The following is an 18,599-nucleotide window of genomic DNA, read 5'->3' on the forward strand; positions in this document are numbered from 1 at the left end:
TGACTGCTCCCGTCCCACCAGTTTCCTCAGAGACACCCTGTTCTCAGGCAAGGTAAGTGAGAAAGATGATCAGGAGTCAGCAGGCAGTCTAAGGTTTCAAGAGACAGCGAGCAAACATTCCCAGAGCTTTTGCTATCTAACTCCTTCAGCTTTGCATCCCAGTTGAGACCCCACAGAAACAACCATGGGTTTCTCTATTCGAGCAGTACGGGTGGAACAAACTCACATTTAGGCTTGTTCAATGAATTTAAAATAAAACATTTCTAATGGTAACAACTATGCAGCCAGCCAGACATATGGGTCCCTTCTCCATGGGTTCTGTTCTCTACCCCTTTATGCAGCTGCTTTTCCTGTCACTGTTAGGACCAGGTGCACAGCATGGGTTTTCAGCTCTGACACAACCAATACACAGCTCTGTGTTGGAAACTGGGGCTTCACCTCCAGCCGAGGTGGGCTGCTCCCTCCAGATAACACAGAAGCAGCATCTCCACCTCCTCCTAGCAGTTTAAAGGGAGCTCACTTTGCCACGGCCAGTTTAAAGCAGCAATGAACAAAGCTGAGCCACTGGAACCAAACCTTGTTCTGCATGTGCATGGCCCAAGGCAGGAGGTTCCACACTGGGCCCTCCCAATCCAGGACAGACAGAGCTCATTTCAACCCTTCTCAACCTGGTCAACACCCGAGGGAAATTGCTCAGCCCAGCTCACGGCTCCCCCGCTCACCTTGGGCGTGCAGTGCACGGTGGAGCAGCGGCAGGAGCCCCGCCTGCCAGAAGGAGTAGCAGCCGTCCACCAGCTTGTTGCAGCGGCCCTGAAATCCTCCTTCAAATCGCATCTGCCGGCTTGTCACCCATTGCTGAGGAGACACAGATGGAAGAGGCAGTTGTAGGCTAAAAGAGACACAAAAATCCAGCCAGACAGGATCTCCAGAGGCCTCCTGTCTCTTGGCTTCCTGGCACTCAACTTTCAGTGCTTTGATTTTCTTCCCTTTGCTCCCCACTCCCGGCCACAGACGTAGGGTGCAGCATTTAAGCTGACGCTCTGGGGCAACGAGCATTGATCTCTGCTCAGTGCCTAGCAGACAACTACCTTTTCCCGGGTTCTAAAGCTGTGCCAATGCTGAGAGGATACAGAGGGCAAACTGGTTTGTAAGGAGACCTGCAAAGTCCCATAATAAACGTGGCTTAAATAGGACATTTAAGGCAAGACCACTGGTGGCTCATTTCTCATCAATTCCTTCTTCAGGGAAGTTTATTAAAGGCAGATAAATGGAGCTTTATGCTCTATCTCATCAGATGATCTCAAACTGTTCCTTTCACTTGGCACCTGGGGAGATTCACCCACGGTCTCTTAGCAAGTTGCTAGCATGACTGGAAGCTGAAGCCATTTGTCCTGATTGCCAAATGACGACTCTGCCAGGTCTATGGCTGATAGAAGAAAATCTTTTACTTTGAAGCTATAAAATAGCTCTTGATGTCACTCAGTGGTCACACATGACACCACCATTCCTCTTTTATCTCCAAGTTTTCTGAACACACTCTACTACAAAGATCAAGATAGTCATGGGTTTGGCCTCTAGGAACGAGCAGAACCAACTGGCCGAGCAGATAACGGCACTTCCGTGTCCCTCCCAGGAGGTTCTAGCCACCAGCCCTGGGCTCACAGAGCGGCCTCACTGGACTGACTGGGCACCGGGCAGGATGTTGCTCCTGCGTCCAGAGTCTTCACTAGATTGAGTTCCTGAAAGCAGCCACTAGGGACCCACGATGGAAGAGGGTCCAGCTCTCCCTTCACAGCTGTAGAGTTTAAATCGAATCCCTGTTCAAGGCAACACCCACTCGCAGAGAGTCACAGTCCCAAATTCTTAAAGACATAATACCCTGCACTTCAGGCTCAGTTGCTAATATATCCTCAGTTGGTCTTAAATGAACCAGTGCTTTAGGGATGATGCCATTTAATGAAAGTGGGCTAAGCATTTCTCAAGAAAAGCTGTAGCAACTACAGTGGCAGGGGTGGGGTCCATTCTTCATTTTTACTTACCACAGCTTACGTGTGTTTAGGTCAGACTAATTTATTTTTTTCAAGTACCTGAACCCATGAGTTTGCTCTATTTCCCTTGGCTATATAAATTCATAAAATCCTTCAGATACGGGTCCCTAGTTCTCCCAAAGCAAATGGAGGGAATGGAGTAGTTTGGGTAAGAGGGACACTAACATTTATTAAGCACCTACTATGTGCCAGGCTGTTAACATACATTCTCTCTTTTAACCTTCAAAAAATAGGATTGTTAGCCCTACCTTATAGAAGGAAAAAATATACAAACAAACAAACCTCAAGCTAAAGCAGATTAGACAATGTGCCCAAGATCCCATGTCTAGGAAACAGTAGGGGCAGTGTTCAAATCTAGAATATTGTCATTATAACTTAGGCATTCATTAATTATATTCCTTGTTTCTGCGTGGGAGATGGGACTTTTATGTTTCATCCCTTGTTGTTGATCAGATTTTAAAATGTCTGATAAATTCTAAGTCCAGGGCACAAAATTGGCTGTTGTGGCACAAACTTTCAAGCCTTCGAGAAGCTTTAAGAAGAGTTGGCTCAGGGAGGCTTCCTGAAGTTAAGGGCAAAACTCTGCCTATGAGTTCTCTACAGGGTACGACAGAAACTAGCTCACGACAGGCCGCACAATGGCAGTGTGTGGACTCAGGGAGAGAGGAGCTGCATGTCAGTTGCAGGTGATATGCTTTGAGGTCATGCTTGGGGATGCAGACTCCCCAAATGACACAAGGGGGAATACCTTCTTCCTTGGTGGCTGTGGGGGGTGTGTTGTGTGTTTGTGATCTTTCTCCCCGAAGCTGGCTGCTGAGTTCATTCTCAATATTGCCAGGAGCTTGGGGTCCAGACATAAATGCTTGGGCTGCCTTCTCAATGCAATTACCCAGCTCTGCCTGGAGAAGTCATTTAAATGTTGGCACTAAATATTCACATAGTACAGTAGGTAATAAAAGCTGGGCTTAAAAATGCTTCAAAGTTCTTCTTGTAACTTTTCCTCTTAGAAGATTCTTTCTAAGACGCATGACAACCTCTAATTCTAAGAGACTGAATCATGGGGAAGGTACTCCGGCTCACACCAGGTGTCTGCAGAACATCTGGAGTTGGCCTAACACACTGTGTAGAAAGTTCTAAGGAAGATCAGAAGGCGAGAAGGGAGCCGAGACAGAGCCGAGAGCTCCAACAGCTACATCTAAAGAAAGCTTCATCCCAGGACTTGTTTGTGAGCTCAAGGCTGGAACCCTGTCAGCACTTCCCACAGCCACACCCTCCCTGAAGCCTGCGTATCAGAGTACAGTCACACCACCAGTGACCTGGGGCCTGACAGGGAGACAGCTCAACAGATACTTACTAACAAGCTCTTCAAGTTCAAGGAACGTTCCTTCTTAAGGATTACCAGCGCGGCGAGGCCACAGAAAGTATAGCCACCATGCGCTTCCATCCCTGGCACCCCGCCAATGCCACCTTCCCAGTTCTGACACCTAAGGAGAGACAGAGAAAAGCACAGCGGTCAGTGAGGGGATGCACACAAGGGCAGGACCTTCCCAGGTGGCAGAGAAAGTTCGCTCACATGAAGGCATAAGCTGTCATGACTATGACTGCAGACAGGCCAACTAATTAACTTTTGTGGAAGCCTTTTCTGCATAAATAAATGAGTGAATGAATAAGTAAATAAATAAAACCCAGAAGCTTAGAAACAGTCTACTTATGTAGGAAACATAGTAATTCAAATTATTACTCCGAAAAAAAAATTATGAAAATTATATATGGTATGATAACCATCAGGTTAAAATAAAATTGAAAAATAATTGCTAATTCTGATGATCTTTGAGGGCAGGTGTAGTGGTAATATTTTTCCTTCTTGTTTTTCTCTATTTTCAAAAAGTTTCTATAATGAACTTTTAATACTATTCAAAATGAAACTATTTTATTTATTTATTTTTTGAGACAGAGTCTCAGTTCTGTTGCCCGGGCTAGAGTGTCGTGGCATCTAGCTCACTGCAACCTCAAACTCCTGGGCTCAAGCGATCCTACTGCCTCAGCCTCCCAGGTAGCTGGGACTACAGGCATGCGCCACCATGCCCGGCTAATTCTTTTCTATGTGTATTTTTAGCTGTCCAGATCATTTCTTTCTATTGTTAGTAGAGACGGGGGTCTCGCTCTTGCTCAGGCTGGTCTCAAACTCCTGACCTCGAGCTATCCTCCCGCCTTGGCCTCCCAGAGTGCTAGGATTACAGGCGTGAGCCACCGCACCCAGCCAAAATTAAACTAAAAATTATAATTTCTTACATATTCAAATCATCCATCTATCATTATTATTATTATTTGGGGTTAAAGTATGTATTAAGAATGTATTTTCTAATCACAAAAACATGCATAATCTTTAGCCCAGCAATACAGGGCCATTTCTAGGCGTTAATCTTACAAAATAAGAATGTGTCCGAAGATCAGACTGCAAGAATGTTTACTATATTCCAATTTATAACAGTGAAATGTTAAAAACAACTCAGAAGTTCAACAATAGAGGTCTGGTTATATAAATTAGGGTACATCTATGCAACAGAATACTAGATAGTCATTTCAAATCATGCTAGGGAAGTATATTTAAAGATATTCCAAATATATGAAAGAAGTTTATCAAATGATAATGAACCGCATGATTTCATTTCCAGGATTCTGAAAGCTATATGGCAAAAAAGTGGCTATCTTTTGGTGGTGGATTACAAAAGTGATTTAGGTTTCCTCCTTTTTGCTTGTCTATAATAAACATATTTCATCTGTGAAATAAAGAAATTCTCTTTTAGGCATATCTTCATTAAACAATTTAGAACTTTACTTCCAACTATCTCTAATTATTTGCATAGAGTCGCCTTTTTTTTTTTTTTAGGAGACAGAGTCTCGATCTGTTGCCTGGGCTAGAGTACCGTGGCATCAGCCTAGCTCACAGCAATCTCAACCTCAAACTCCTGGGCTCAAGCAATCCTCCCGCCTCAGCCTCCTGAGTAGCTGAGACTACAGACATGTGCCACCATGCCTGGCTAATTTTTTCTATATACATTTTTAGTTGTCCAGCTAATTTCTTTCTATTTTTAGTCAAGACAGGGTGGGTCTCGTTCTTGCTCAGGCTGGTCTCAAACTCCTGAGCTAACGATCCTCCCGCCTCAGCCTCCCAGAGTGCTAGGATTACAGGTGTGAGCCACCGCGCCCAGCCGAGTCGCATTTCTTAGAGGTGAATCTGCCTCACAATCCCCCTGTAGTACAGGTGCACAGGTCATGGGCACCTAATCCAAAAGCCAATAGAATGTCGGGTAGGAGAGAAAGTTAGCAGTAATACCTTCCTGTCTTCTGGGCACCTCTCCCTAGAGGCCTGGCATCTTGGGAACTCACAGGCCTTTTCCAGAGAGGATCCAGGCCCAGGGAGATCAGCAGTGCAGACCGCAGTGTCAGATGAGCTACACTCACTGTAAGGATTCTTTAGCATCCCCCACCCTCCACCACCACACAAACAGGTGCCCCAAAGTGTTGTTTCCGGTGCACTTCAGTGCCTGTGGCTACTTGGAGTGCAGGAAGAGCTCAAGTTTGAAAGGTGTGATGAATGAAAAATATGCAAGGAATCTCTTAACATTTTTTCTCAGCCTTTTTTTTTTTTAATGAGCATTACCATTTCAACTAAAAAGTCCAAACTTTTAAAAGCATAAAATAAATAATGAAAAGGTTTCCTGCCCACCCTGGCCTCCTCGTCCCTCTCACCAGCAGTGACTGTCAGTTTCTGCATCCCAGTCTCTGTCTACACACACGCACACATGCACACACACACACACACACACACACAATATGCATATATGTTACTTTCCTTCCCTTTGTTTTTACATAGATGGGAGCGTATGATACACGCTGCACCTTGCTTTTTTCATTTAGTAAAATTCTTTGGGAGTGTCTTCTAGTTAACTATAACATGAGAGCCCAGTAAAATGAAAGTAAAGGATTTAAAAAGGGATAAACCCACAAGGCAAAGAGAACAGAGAGGATATAACCAAATTTTGAAAGCTAGAAAAGAAGGAGGGTAAGAAGTCACTGACTTAGCAAAAGAGAGAAACTCTCCCTAGCAAAAGGGTGGGGGTGGGGGAGAGGCAACAAAAAGCAGGGTGATTTGCTCCAATGAAAGGCTCATAGATTAGAGACACAAGGTACCTTTAAAAGTGAGATGAGTTTGAACCACGTTCACTGGTTGCAAACTTATATGAGAATCAACTCTCCAGGTCCCCTCCTCAAACCCAGCAGAAGATGGGAGGTTTCAGGGGTTTAGTCAAAAGGATCTGGATTCTAAGCTGAGAGCAGGAGGGAGGCACTGCACCAAACAAGGGGGTGAAGTGAGAATCTACGATCTGAACAAAAACACCCTCAGCCCCCTTCCCTACTAGCATCTCACAAAGCTGACGGTCAGCTTCATACTCCAAGCAGGAATCTAGGAGATTCCTCCCCAAAGAAAATGGTAAGCCCAAGGAAAAAACCCTACAGATACTGAGAGATAAGAATTCCCTCCAATGACTAGCTGGGTCATAGCCCAACCTTGCACGTAGCTCCCCATCAGCTTTTTAGTGCTGGACTCAAACACGAACAGACAGCTGTGGAGCACCAGATATTTTACCGAAGTCTCTAACATGAGAGAGAAAGAGACTACAAACAAACAAACAAACAAACAAAAATAAACTAGAGGAAATATTGCAGGGAGCAGAAGAAAAGTTTTAAAAGTTAAATCCTTAGGAAAAAAAATTATATGAAATAAGAATACTGCAAAGGTTAAGATATCCCTAAAACAACAAAATATAAAAAAATAAGCACTCAGGGGAGAAAACTGAGCTATGGAAAATTAAAAATGGGATTACAGAAATAAAAACTCAACAGTTTGAGAGGCTGAAGTGAGAGGATCACTGGAGGCCAGGAGTTCGAGACCAGGCTGAACAACATAGCGAGACTTCATCACTACAAAAAAAAAATTTAAAAATTAGCCAGGTGCAGTGGCACGTGCCTGTAAGTCCAAGCTACTTGGGAGGCTGAGGCAAGAGGATCACCTGAGCCCAGGAATTGAGGCTGCAGTGACCTATGATGACACCATTGCACTCCAGCCTGGCAACAGAGTGAGATCCTGTCTCAAAAAACAAAACAAAATAAAAAACAATGACAACAACAACAAAAAAACCTCAAAGGATCAGAAGATAAATGATAAGGGAATCCCTCAGAAAGTATAAGGAGAAGGATTAAAAGATGGGAAACAAACAAAAAAAATACTTTGAAAAATTAAAAGATCAATTCTACTAATAGGATGTTATTTAAAAAAAGTAAACAGAAAATGGAAGAGAAGAAATTATGGAAGAAACACTATAGTGAAGTTTCTTGGTACTGGAGTATGTGCACGTCCAAATTGAAGAGGCCTGCTGAGTGCCCAGCATGATGAATGAAAAATGATCCGCATTAAGGTTCATCATCGTGAAGTTTCCAAACAGCAAGAATAAAGATTCCAACATCCCCTAGAGAGGGATGGGATGGGAATGAGGAAAACAGAGAGAAGCAAAACAAAACACACAGAGGATTAGGAATCACAATGGCCCTGCCAGACAGTAGAGCACAGTGGAATCCACTTGATTTCTTTGTATTTCAGCTTAATAAAAAATTCAATATCCCATCATTCAACATAAGGAAACTATGGGACACAGAGAAGTTAAATAACTTGTCCAAGGCACAAAGCTAATAATAAATGGCAAAACTGGGATTCAAACCCAGGCTGTCAGAGTTCCATATCCAGCAAGTGCCTAACAAACCAATCTTCCTGCAAATAACAGCTATATACTCTGAACAAAATACAAAAAACAGCTTCCCGAGGGCTCTGGTGACTGAAGAGGCAAGCAGATTTTCGTGGCATTTGAAACTTAGAACAGACAGCAGCAAGGAGTTCATCCCTCCCCCCTCCCCCACTTTTTTCCTGTTGTGTTTGCCCTGAGCATGGCTACACTAGCCCCGGGGTGACAGCAGATCAGGTGTAATAGAAAGCCAACCACCTTTCTGGCAGGAGAAAGAGGCTGCCAGGAAGTGAGGAGGAATCCAGAAAGAAGAGGATCAAAGAAGGAAAACCCAAATTCTCCCTTTAAACTCAGTTCAGGTTTCTGCCTGACCTCTAAATCACAACCACACTGGGCAATCAGAGAGCAGCTTCTAAGAATTGAGACCCGAGCCACCGCTCACTACAGGCCAGGCGTGGCAGTTTGTGGTTTAAGTTTGACCAAGTCGATTGCCTGCTAAAACAAAAACACCAACACCCTTTGGAGCAATCTAACAGAATCCATAATATTGTGTGGTATTACATCTACAACATAGAATCACAATGTCCAGTATACAATCCAAAAATCACTCAACATACAGAGAGGAAAATGTGACATGACAATTCCAAGATACTCAGATGTGGAAATAACCGGACAAGGATTTGAAAGCAGATGTTATAATTACATTATTTACCACAATGAAGAAAAATACATTCATAATGTATTTTAAATAAAATATTTAAAATAAATAGATTAAAAAGATGGGCAATCTCAACTGAGAAACGTAAAATATAAAAAGGAACCAAACCCAGGCAGTGCCCACTCTCAATCTCTAAACTATATAGCTACCTTCCTACTGAGTATTACACAGTCCTCAATGAATGCGGGTTCTTATTATTATCAGCCTTACTAACAATGATACCGGGAGCTAGAAGATAATGGAGCGATGCTTACAAAATTCAGAAAGAATACAGTTTATACCATTTCCAACTTAGAAATCTCTAACCAAACAAACTATCAATCAAGTGTGAGATTAAAATAAAGATGCAAAATCTTAAAAATGTATCTCCCATGTACCCTTTTTGGGGATCTATTGGAGTATATGTTTCATTAAAATGAGTAAGTAAACCAAGAAAAAGACGACCTGGGGCTTCAACAAAGGAGAGAAGTGACATGAATTTCATGCTGAAAGGAAGCTTCTGGATGCCTGCTGTGCAGCAAGCTGGGAGCAATCTGTGCAGACTGAAGCAGGAGGGCAGAGGGCTTTAGGAGGCGACTCCAGAACGTGTACACACAGAGACACACACACACACACACACACACACACACACACACACACACACACAGATTAGCTGAAGTGTCTGACTGCATTCAGAATAATTTTTTTATAGCTCTGGCAGAGAATTTGGGAATGAATTCATGACATATACATTTGTGACATTTATATTAACTCCAGGAATATGAAAGTTACACAAGAGTAAATATGTTCACAGTAAATATGGTCATCTGGTTTCACTGTAAATTATATTTATATAGTAATAAGTACTTTGATAAAAATCAAAATTTTAAAAAACAAAATGCAACTTAGCTATCATTCCATAATAGGACATACATATTCTACTATACCTTTTGTTGTAAATTATGAAATGTTTGAGACATCCAAGAAAGTATAGCCAACAATATATAGAACATACATGGATCTAAGACCTACCTTAGATTTAGCCATATACACTTTAGGGTTTTTTTTGTTTTGTTTTGTTTTTAAAGAAATGAACGGTTGCAGTTGAAGTCTCCTCTGTGTAGACTTCCCTGATCTCGCTTCCTTTGCTCTCTCCCCAGAAGTAACCACCATCCTGAATTTGCTGTTTATCTTTCCTGTGCATGTTTTTATATTATTACTACACATGATTCTTCCTATAAACAATACAGAATTGTCTTGCATGTTTTCAAATTTTAAGTAAATGTGCTGATCTGTATGGGGGGTTTGTTTTTTTGTGTGTGTGTTTTAACATTTTTTTAAACTCAGTATTGTTTTTGAGATTTTTCCATATTGATACAGGTAGCAATAGTTCGTTCATTTTGACTGCTATATCATATTCCAATGTGACTACACTGCAAAGTAACCATCTCCTGTTTATGAACACTGAACCTGTTCCCAGCTTTCTGCTGTTATAAATAGTCCTAGGCTCATCAGTTTCATGCATGTGTGTGTTTCTGCAGGAGTGGAATTTCTGGCTCACAATCAAGGGCACCTTTGAGATAGTGCCAAATTGCTCTCCAAACTGGTTAAATCAATTTAGACTCCCACTGATATTGTTTACCAGAGTTTTTGATCTTTGCCAATCTAAACTATAACATTAAAGAAAGTTTGGAAAAAAGAACTTTTAAGTATTTTTTTAAATGCACAGTCATTAGATAACCCTAATACATCTCTTGTAATTTTATATTCCCTTCCAGCCCTTTTTCAAAGTCTTGACCACCTGCTCTGTAAGAGGCCAGGAGAAATCCTGGCTTCTCTCACCTTGCTATCCATTCCGCAGTGCCCTCAAAGAGGTCCGGAGTGATGATGTTGGTCAGAGAGGCGACTGAGGTGGCACAGTATGCGCTTCTGGAAAGACAAAAACGGGGGGAAATGGGTTAAACTCTATGGAAGAGCTAAACGAGGCTCGGTGAACTTCGTGGGTGGATAGCTCGCCTTGCCTAGTAAGCCGTAATCACCTCCTGTCCTCACTCTTGGCACACGGTCAGTCCTCCTGGGTCTCCAACTGAGAGGTGTGACATTCTATTTGGATAGAGTTGCTCACGGCATGGCTTCAGTGAAAGAACATGACATTCTATTCTCCCTACCTCCACATGGTCAAATCTACATCAGAGGAAATAACAGCCATGTCAATTCATGTCAAAAGTGGATTTAGCTCTTCTTTCAAAGACCTACAATGGTTCCCACAACTCCATGGTGTCATTCAGGTACTTCCAACATGCTCATTCATTCAGATGTCAGCACTGTTTCGAACCCAGGATTTCTGTGTGTCTGTCTACGGCCTGTACACATTGAAGGTTCTCTATATTTTTTATGCAACAGACACACTGCAAAGCAGGCCACCAAACCCTAACAGCTGCTTAGACCAAACAAGAGGGATAGGAGGTGAGACCACTCAGATATATTCCTTGAACCTCCAAAGGGAGGAAAGAGCTTTGATTTCAAGCACCTCAGCAGTACAAATGCAGATACACACTTTTAAATGAAAGGAGTGTGTGTGTGTGTGTGTGTGTGTGTGTGTGTGTGCGTATTTTAACATGATCCTACTTGATTTGAGATAATTCTTATCCTTCCAACTTCCAGCCCCAATTCTTCCTGGGACACATTTTATTTCAGCTTCTCCCTCTGTCATGGAACCACAGACTGCCTTTCCTTCCCCTCTATCGTCTTTTCAAATATCCAGTACGGAGAAGACAAAAACTATTTGTTCAAATTCTGCTCACAAATCCTTTCCCTAAGGAACATAAAAATGAGGAAGAAGGGTCTAGTTTCCATCTTATTCAGGACAGACATACCATGAAGCCAAACTTACTGAGGTATTCCAAAGAAATCTCTGCAGAAGCTGCACGCATTATTATCCTACCAGCAATTTTTATCAGCCCTGCTCTGGCTGGCCAAAGGCACAGCGGAAGTTTAGGTACAGCAGCAGGCAGCAGGAGCATGCAAGAGTCCTGCCTACCAATGTCAAATGTTATCGTTTACCAGAAGCTAACTCCAAAGGTCTGATCTAACTTCCTTCAGGTCTTGAGCCCTCAGTGAGGCTCCAAAATATTTTCTCTTGAATCCTAGTGTGATCTCTGAGGGGGAGAGGCAGCCTATAATACAGTTTTGCCTCTCATAGATAGCAGAGCTGGGAAGCAATGCCTGAAGACACCAGTCCCAGGTCTCACACTGACACAGGGAGTGAACAAAATACAAGCTTTTCATGTATTTCTTCTTCTCCCCGCCCCTATCCAGTCATCACAGCTCTCAGATTTGTCCACTACTCTCCATCCTCGCTGCTGTCACCCAAATCCAAACCACCATTATCTTCTACCTGGATCAGTCTCCTATCCTGTCTCCCTCCCTCCAGCCCTGAAACCAGAGGACTTCTACTAAAACACTACAGTCCATTCACTGAGGCTGGAAAACTTCTAACAAATTACAAATCAGACCACATCACTCCCTACTTAAAAGCCATCAGCATAAACCCCAGGCTCCATAAGGAGATCTGAGGGCCTCCCCGGCCTGTCTGCAGCCAGCCCCTCCAGCTCCACTGCTCCCCTGCCCACAAGGCCCCCTATATTTCAACATTGAATTTGTAGTTTCTTGAACACACCCACGATCTCTCATCTAAACTTGTGCAAATGCTGGATCCCTGCCTCCCCCTTTCCCCATGGAATGCTCCAGATTATATAGGCAGAAGGGCAGCAAGTTGACCTCCAGATGCCAGACTGTCCCCAGTCACTACTGCTTCTCTCCAGGTCGAATCCACCCGACAAGCACTCCCGAGTAGCGGCTGATGCTTCCAAGCAAAGGACAATAAAAGGAACACCAAGTGGAAAACAATGGAACCAGGCAAGGCAAGGAGACTGGATGCAATCTACTAGGTTTTTCTCTATCATTCACATCTTTAGTCCATTACGTAAGTAGAAAGCACGGGCTCTCCACCAGAAGAGCGTGGGTGGGCGAGGAACATGGCTCTGCAGTGGAACGAATCCATCTTACTGGAGAAGTCTCCTAGCATTTGTCTAGGAGATAAGAATAAGAACATGGAAAAAAACTGGTGCTGGAATGAATAAGAGAATAATCATATCTGAAAAAGGTACGTGATAAAATACTAAAGGGATCTGCTATGGTTTGCTTTTGCCAAATCATTTCAGTAGGTTTTAAAAAGCTAAGTTTCAAGGCTGTATTTAGGTACAATATCTACAGACTAGATATAAAAATATAGTGACCATGAGGGGAAAAATATCTTTTAACTTGTTCCTTAAGAAGAATCAACACAATACTGCTTTACTTCAATAGTTAACTATTGGTATATAGAGATACTTAGTCTAATTTTCTGGTTTGAATAGATGAGTTAGAGATTGAAGAAAATCTTTTACTAAAGGCCTTTTCAGCTTTGTTACCTACTTCTATCTGCAATGTTTTATGCTCCACAAACTCTGTTTTTCTTCCCCTATACTTTCAGACCAATGGTTAAGCCACATGCTTAAGCCAGAATATTAATCAACTTGTGTAGGAGCAAACCCATTTACACATAGGCAATGACTTTGATACAGAAACCTCATAAACAATGTATTTCTCAGACTAAATAAGAAAATGGTATAAAATCTCAATGAGCCACTGTCTTTGAGAAATGAAATATTTGGTGAATTCGCTATATGCCTCATAAGTAATATCCTGCCAGGTGAGGAAGCTACTTGCTAGGCATATGAGACACTTCTTGAGTAAAATAATGCTTTTGAGCCAACTGGTACCATCAGTAAAGTGACTTTATTGCACTGCACTCTGCTGGCCCCCAAGGATGGCTGCACCTCCCAGAGCGACTCACACGCCTTGGGACAGTCTCACGATTCCATTACATTCATTCAGAAAGTATTTTCTGAGTCCCGACTTCTCCCTTCCTATCCCAGGGAGAGGAAAGATTATATTACACTACACAGTTAGTCACATTATGGTATATCATTTTATACCAAACAAATGTATTTTTAAAACAAAAGCATGTTTTGTTTCCGTCTTACTTGTATTTTGACATTTACATAAAAGAAGTCAAGTGATGATGACACCTGAGGACATGTGTATCACATCGGCAATGATTATGACACCATGTCATTGACATGTCATTCTATGAGGCAGAGCGGCAGCTTCCCCGTGTTGTTCCTTGGGCTTGGCGTCTCTAACGGCAGATAAGCTCTAGAGTCAACGGATGCGGCGGCCTGAGAAAAACCGCACTCACCTCACGTCCACCTCACCTCCAACATGCATGAGAAAAGAGCCATCAGGTTGCTTCAGCGAGTACAAATACTGAAGGAGCTTCTCTCTGAGAGACAAAAGGGACAGAGGCGGGAGAGGCAGTGGTCAGTGCAGTGTCGGCACGCAGGGAGCCCCTCTGGGTTTCCGTCACTGCTGGCGGCTGTCGCTGTACCTGTTAATGACATCGTAGGCCTCCTCGGTGCCAATGATGCACAGCGCATTGACTGCTGCGTACGTGGGGGCCAGGTGTGGGTACTGACCAGGGCCCCCTCCAAAGCCACCTTCTGGGCTTTGACACAGCTCCAGGAACTGACACACACTAGGTACATGGTCAAAGGGAAAAACAAAGTCAGAAAGCATTAATTTCAAAACACCCAATTCCTACTGGATTCCAGGCCTTTCCAATGATCTACCCTCCCTCAAAGGGGGGGCCTCTCCTCCCACCTGTTGAATATAACCCTCTCAAAGGGCTTAACCCTCTCTGCAGCTCTCACAAGCTTCGTAGGCCCTGCTCTCTGAGCTTGGTACTTAGCAGGTGCCCAGTTGTGAAGCAACACAAGGCTGGGAGAGGCAGCCTTTCGCAGACGTGGGGGTGGGAGTCGCCTATGCTCCTTGACCAAACCTTTCGCAGACTTTTCACTCAATTCGCTTCCCTGGATCTGTGGTACCAGCCTCCTCCTCCTCGCCTTTGGGGATATTCCAGCTTTGAATCTTGCCTAGAACATGGTGCTCAACTGCTTCTTTCCACACTGACCGCTCTAGTCTAGATCCATTACCTAGGGTGGCCTCCCATGAGGACTTAAAGAGACGCCTTCTCACTCCCACTGCTTCCTGGGCCCCAGTGGGCTACTGATTTCTTTTCTTTCCACCAGTAAGAAACCAGCTTTTAATGGAGCCCGCCTCGAGGGCTAGGAGAATGAAAGAGAGGCAAGGTTCCATTACGCTCACCTCAACTGCAGCACACTCAAGACAAGCACCACTGACTCATTCTATGAGATTGCATCACTGTACGCAGGCTTCGGGAGAAGTTTTCACACTAATTCAAAGACGCTCCAGTCCCGCTGCGGGGAAACTGTTGATCAAGGGTTTGCCTCCACGCACGGCATCAGGTCGCCCAGAAGTTACATTCTTGCAAGTCAAGAAAACCCCTCTATTTCTCCAAGGTCCTCTGAAGTTCACCGGAAAGAGGTGCTCCAGGAAAGCCCTGGTTATCAAGTTGTTTCCCCAGAACTCAGCAGGGTCACTGCCTTCCTATCAGGAGAAACCTCCATTTAAGAGAACAAGCTGCCAACTGTGTCTTTCTAGTGCTCAGGGGGCCTTCTTTTCCTGGGCTCTTTCGCCTCATTATTTCTTACCTACTGCTGCCAGAGAACCCACACAGCCTAGTTAATTTCTATGAAGACACAAGTTCATTACTGCTTTCCCACATCACATTTAATTACTTTTGATTTCAGACCTTTTATCTGGGCAGGGACAGCAAAAGAAAATGCTGCTTGATCTTCACAAGTGCAGTTGAAAAAGATTTAAAAAAGAAAAGAAAAATCCTTCTGACTTTCTATTTGAGTCCTAAAATCTTCACAGGTTAAAACAATACACGTTCGCTTCTATTTACTCCTAAAATTTTACTGTAGGAAACACAAGGACTGAAACTGAAATTGATCATTAGAAAAGGAAGACAATTCTGTGACACATTTTAATAGCAATTAATTTTCATAGAGAAACTGAATTTGTTCCTATTTTCCAAACTGTCATCAATTCTTATGCCATTTCCCAGAAACAAATAGCTAATAAACTCATGTCCTAACAAAGGCTGGCTGCACTAGCATATCAAAAGCTTTCTGTACTACAGAAACAAAAGGTTTTGCTGACATAAAACTTAACAGCACATTTTAAAAAAGAAGAAAGAGTCACCTAGTTGTCCATTCCTTTCCCCAGCTCCTAACATAGAATCCTGCCGAACACAGCACTCCTGACTCTGTAGCCTAAAGTCTGGAATGAGCTAGGATCTGAATGTTCCAGACACCTAGATATCATCCTTCCATGCCAACCTCCCTCAGCTGACACACCGCATCTGTCTTTGGGACTGTGCTAGAGAACTGGAGGTTGAGCTTCTCTCGAATCTCAGACACCTCCGTATTACAGGACATTCTGATCCCGAGGCCTTCCAACTTGAACCTTAAGGAACTGGCAAATTGACCTTCTAGCTACCAGCTGTCATTAGCAGACCTCTCCGCAATTCTGAAAGCCAAAATGTTCATGATAGTTCTATCTATAAAAATGGGGAGAAAAACTTGTCAGAGACCAGAAACCCACCAATTAATAAAAAATTACAAGAAACACTGTACAAACACCTAGAGTGGCATGCTTTGTGAAAAGTATTCACAAAAGTATTCATTTAGAGTATGACTAAAAGCTGTAACTAATCAATTTTCTTTAATGTCAGCTAAGCCTACCATTCTAGCTTACATGACAACCAACAAAGTGGGAAACTATCCTCTAAATCAGGGATTTTCAAACCCAAAATGTGTGTATCAAAATCATTGGAAAGCTGTTAAAGAATCCAGACACCCAGGCTTGCTGAAGCAGAAAGAGCCTGGGCCTTTGCATTTTTACCAAATTCCCCAGTGATTCAGATACACACAAAGCTTGAGCACCACTACACTTCGCTGCACAATTACAATCACTTGGGGGATGTTTAAAAAAACCCAATGCCCAGGCCACACCTAGTACCAATTAAATCAGAATCACTGAGGGTAGGACCCAGGTGGCAGTATTTTTAAAACTCCCCATGTGACACCAATCTTCAGCCAAGTAGCGCTGCTTCTTAAACTTGAGTGTGCATAGAAATCACTTATGGATCTTGTTAAATGCAACTCTAATTCAGCAGAACTAGATGGCCCTGAGATTCTGCCCTTCTAACAAGCTAACAATGAGATCTATCTCATTGCTACCCAAAATGTGGGCCCCAGACCAGGAGCAGGTGATGGCAATACTCCTGGTCTGGGGACATTTTATGTAGCAATGAGACAGATCTGCACTGTCCAACAGGTAGCCACTAACCATCTGAGACTATTTAAACTTTCATCTAAATTAATTAAAATTGAAAATTCAGCTCCTCAATCATATAAGCCACATTTTAAGTGCTCAATAGTCACATGTGGCCAGTGGCTACATATTGGACAGCACAAATATAGAACATTTGCATTACCAAGGAAAGTTCTATTGGACACCACCACTCTATCATTCAATCATTAAAGAGTATGTAAATCTTATAAGAGGATCAAGTTCAAAGCAAGAGTATCATTGACTGACTCAGCCTTCTAAGGAGTTTACTGGAACTTTTAGGTGATAGTTGAGGACTGATCTAAAGTGTTTGACTCTAAACATCACTGTCACCAACATGAATTAAGGACTCAAAAGCATGTACAGTAAATAAGCAAATAATACAAAATGAGGAGGGAAACAAACCAGAAGCCAATACAAACAAAACAAATGAAATAGGTACAAGTAGCAAGAACTATGCTAAGGGATGGCAGAGGTGGGGGATGGGTAAAGCATCTAAATACAAGATGGAAAATGACTAGGAACATAGGAGAAAAGGAACCAAAGGTTAGAGTCCATGAGTTGTCAACAAAAAAACACTTGTTAAAAGCATCATAAGCTGGGTGCAGTGGTATGTGCCTGTAGTCTCAGCAGGAGGATCTCGAGCCCAGGAGTTCCCAGTGGGAGGACCTCTTCACAGCCTGGACAACATAGCAAGACCCCATCTCAAAAAAAAAAAAAAAACAAAGGAAAAGGGAAAAAAAGTCATGAACACACTGTTGGTCAGAACTATATGTGGCTTGAGACTTCCTCTTCCAACTCAAAGGAGTTTGCACTAGAGTAGTAAAAATGGCTAAATTGTAAAAATAATATTAAAAAGCTTAATATTACAGACAACCACAATGAAGAAGCTACCCAGCAAAATACCCAAATATACAAAGGGTAATTACACAAACTTTCTAGTAAATAACAAAAATTGAGGCTAATCTGTAGCAAAAATTTAGGTTAGATTTAAGAAAAAACTTCCGCACCAGAATAGGTTACCAGGGACACGTAAGGCCTAGAATAAGTTATAAAGATTATAGCTTTGGAGATGAAAACAGTCATCCTTGAGCAGAATGGCTTAGGGACAGATGCAAAGGCAAGATGAATGAGTTGACAACAGGGTTCTTCTAGTACTAATTCTTCCAAAGTTCACACTGTAAAACAGCTTCAGCTTGTTACAATGGAGAGAAACACGCCTTTCCCAGGTAGCCGACAACAATGAACAGGTGAATGACAGGCAACAGCTCTGTGACCCCAGGCCAGTGCTGCTCACAGGGTAGGACGGGCCATCTGACTTCATCAAGCACTGACAATCCTCTGGGTGGTGGCTGTTTTGGAAATATGGTCAAGTCTAAAGTCGGTTATTTTAGAGTTTCTCAGTTTATAGCACTGTTGACATTTGGGGCCTGATAATTCTTTATTGAAGGGACTGCCCTGTAGAGAACATTTAGCAGCATCCCTGACCTGCACCCACTAGATGCCAGCAGCACCTGGCCCAAAAATCTGCCTAGAAGCCAAACCCCTAGATATGGTATCCTCACTGAAAGGTAATGAAACAAATTACATTTAAATTTAAAAATCAAAATACTTAAGGGGCTATTCAGGGGACATGCTACTAATAACCTTTTGTAAAGGAAATAATAAAAC

General features: G+C 42.8%; 1 protein-coding gene across 4 annotated transcripts in view; it reads right to left on the reverse strand.

Moving 5' to 3' along the window:
* Positions 1–18,599, reverse strand: part of FNTB (farnesyltransferase, CAAX box, beta) — a 59,247-nt gene that overhangs the window by 11,570 nt on the left and 29,078 nt on the right. For all 4 annotated transcript variants that reach the window (XM_045565591.1, XM_045565582.1, XM_045565608.1 and 1 more), the window contains 5 exons: positions 14,038–14,184; positions 13,849–13,932; positions 10,389–10,475; positions 3,403–3,532; positions 723–855 (listed from right to left, as the gene is read on the reverse strand). In XM_045565591.1, the coding sequence (XP_045421547.1) occupies positions 723–855; positions 3,403–3,532; positions 10,389–10,475; positions 13,849–13,932; positions 14,038–14,184 (581 nt within the window). The remainder of the gene's footprint in view (positions 1–722; positions 856–3,402; positions 3,533–10,388; positions 10,476–13,848; positions 13,933–14,037; positions 14,185–18,599) is intronic.

Source organism: Lemur catta, chromosome 1, assembly GCF_020740605.2.
Source record: "Lemur catta isolate mLemCat1 chromosome 1, mLemCat1.pri, whole genome shotgun sequence".
Lineage (NCBI taxonomy): Eukaryota > Metazoa > Chordata > Mammalia > Primates > Lemuridae > Lemur > Lemur catta.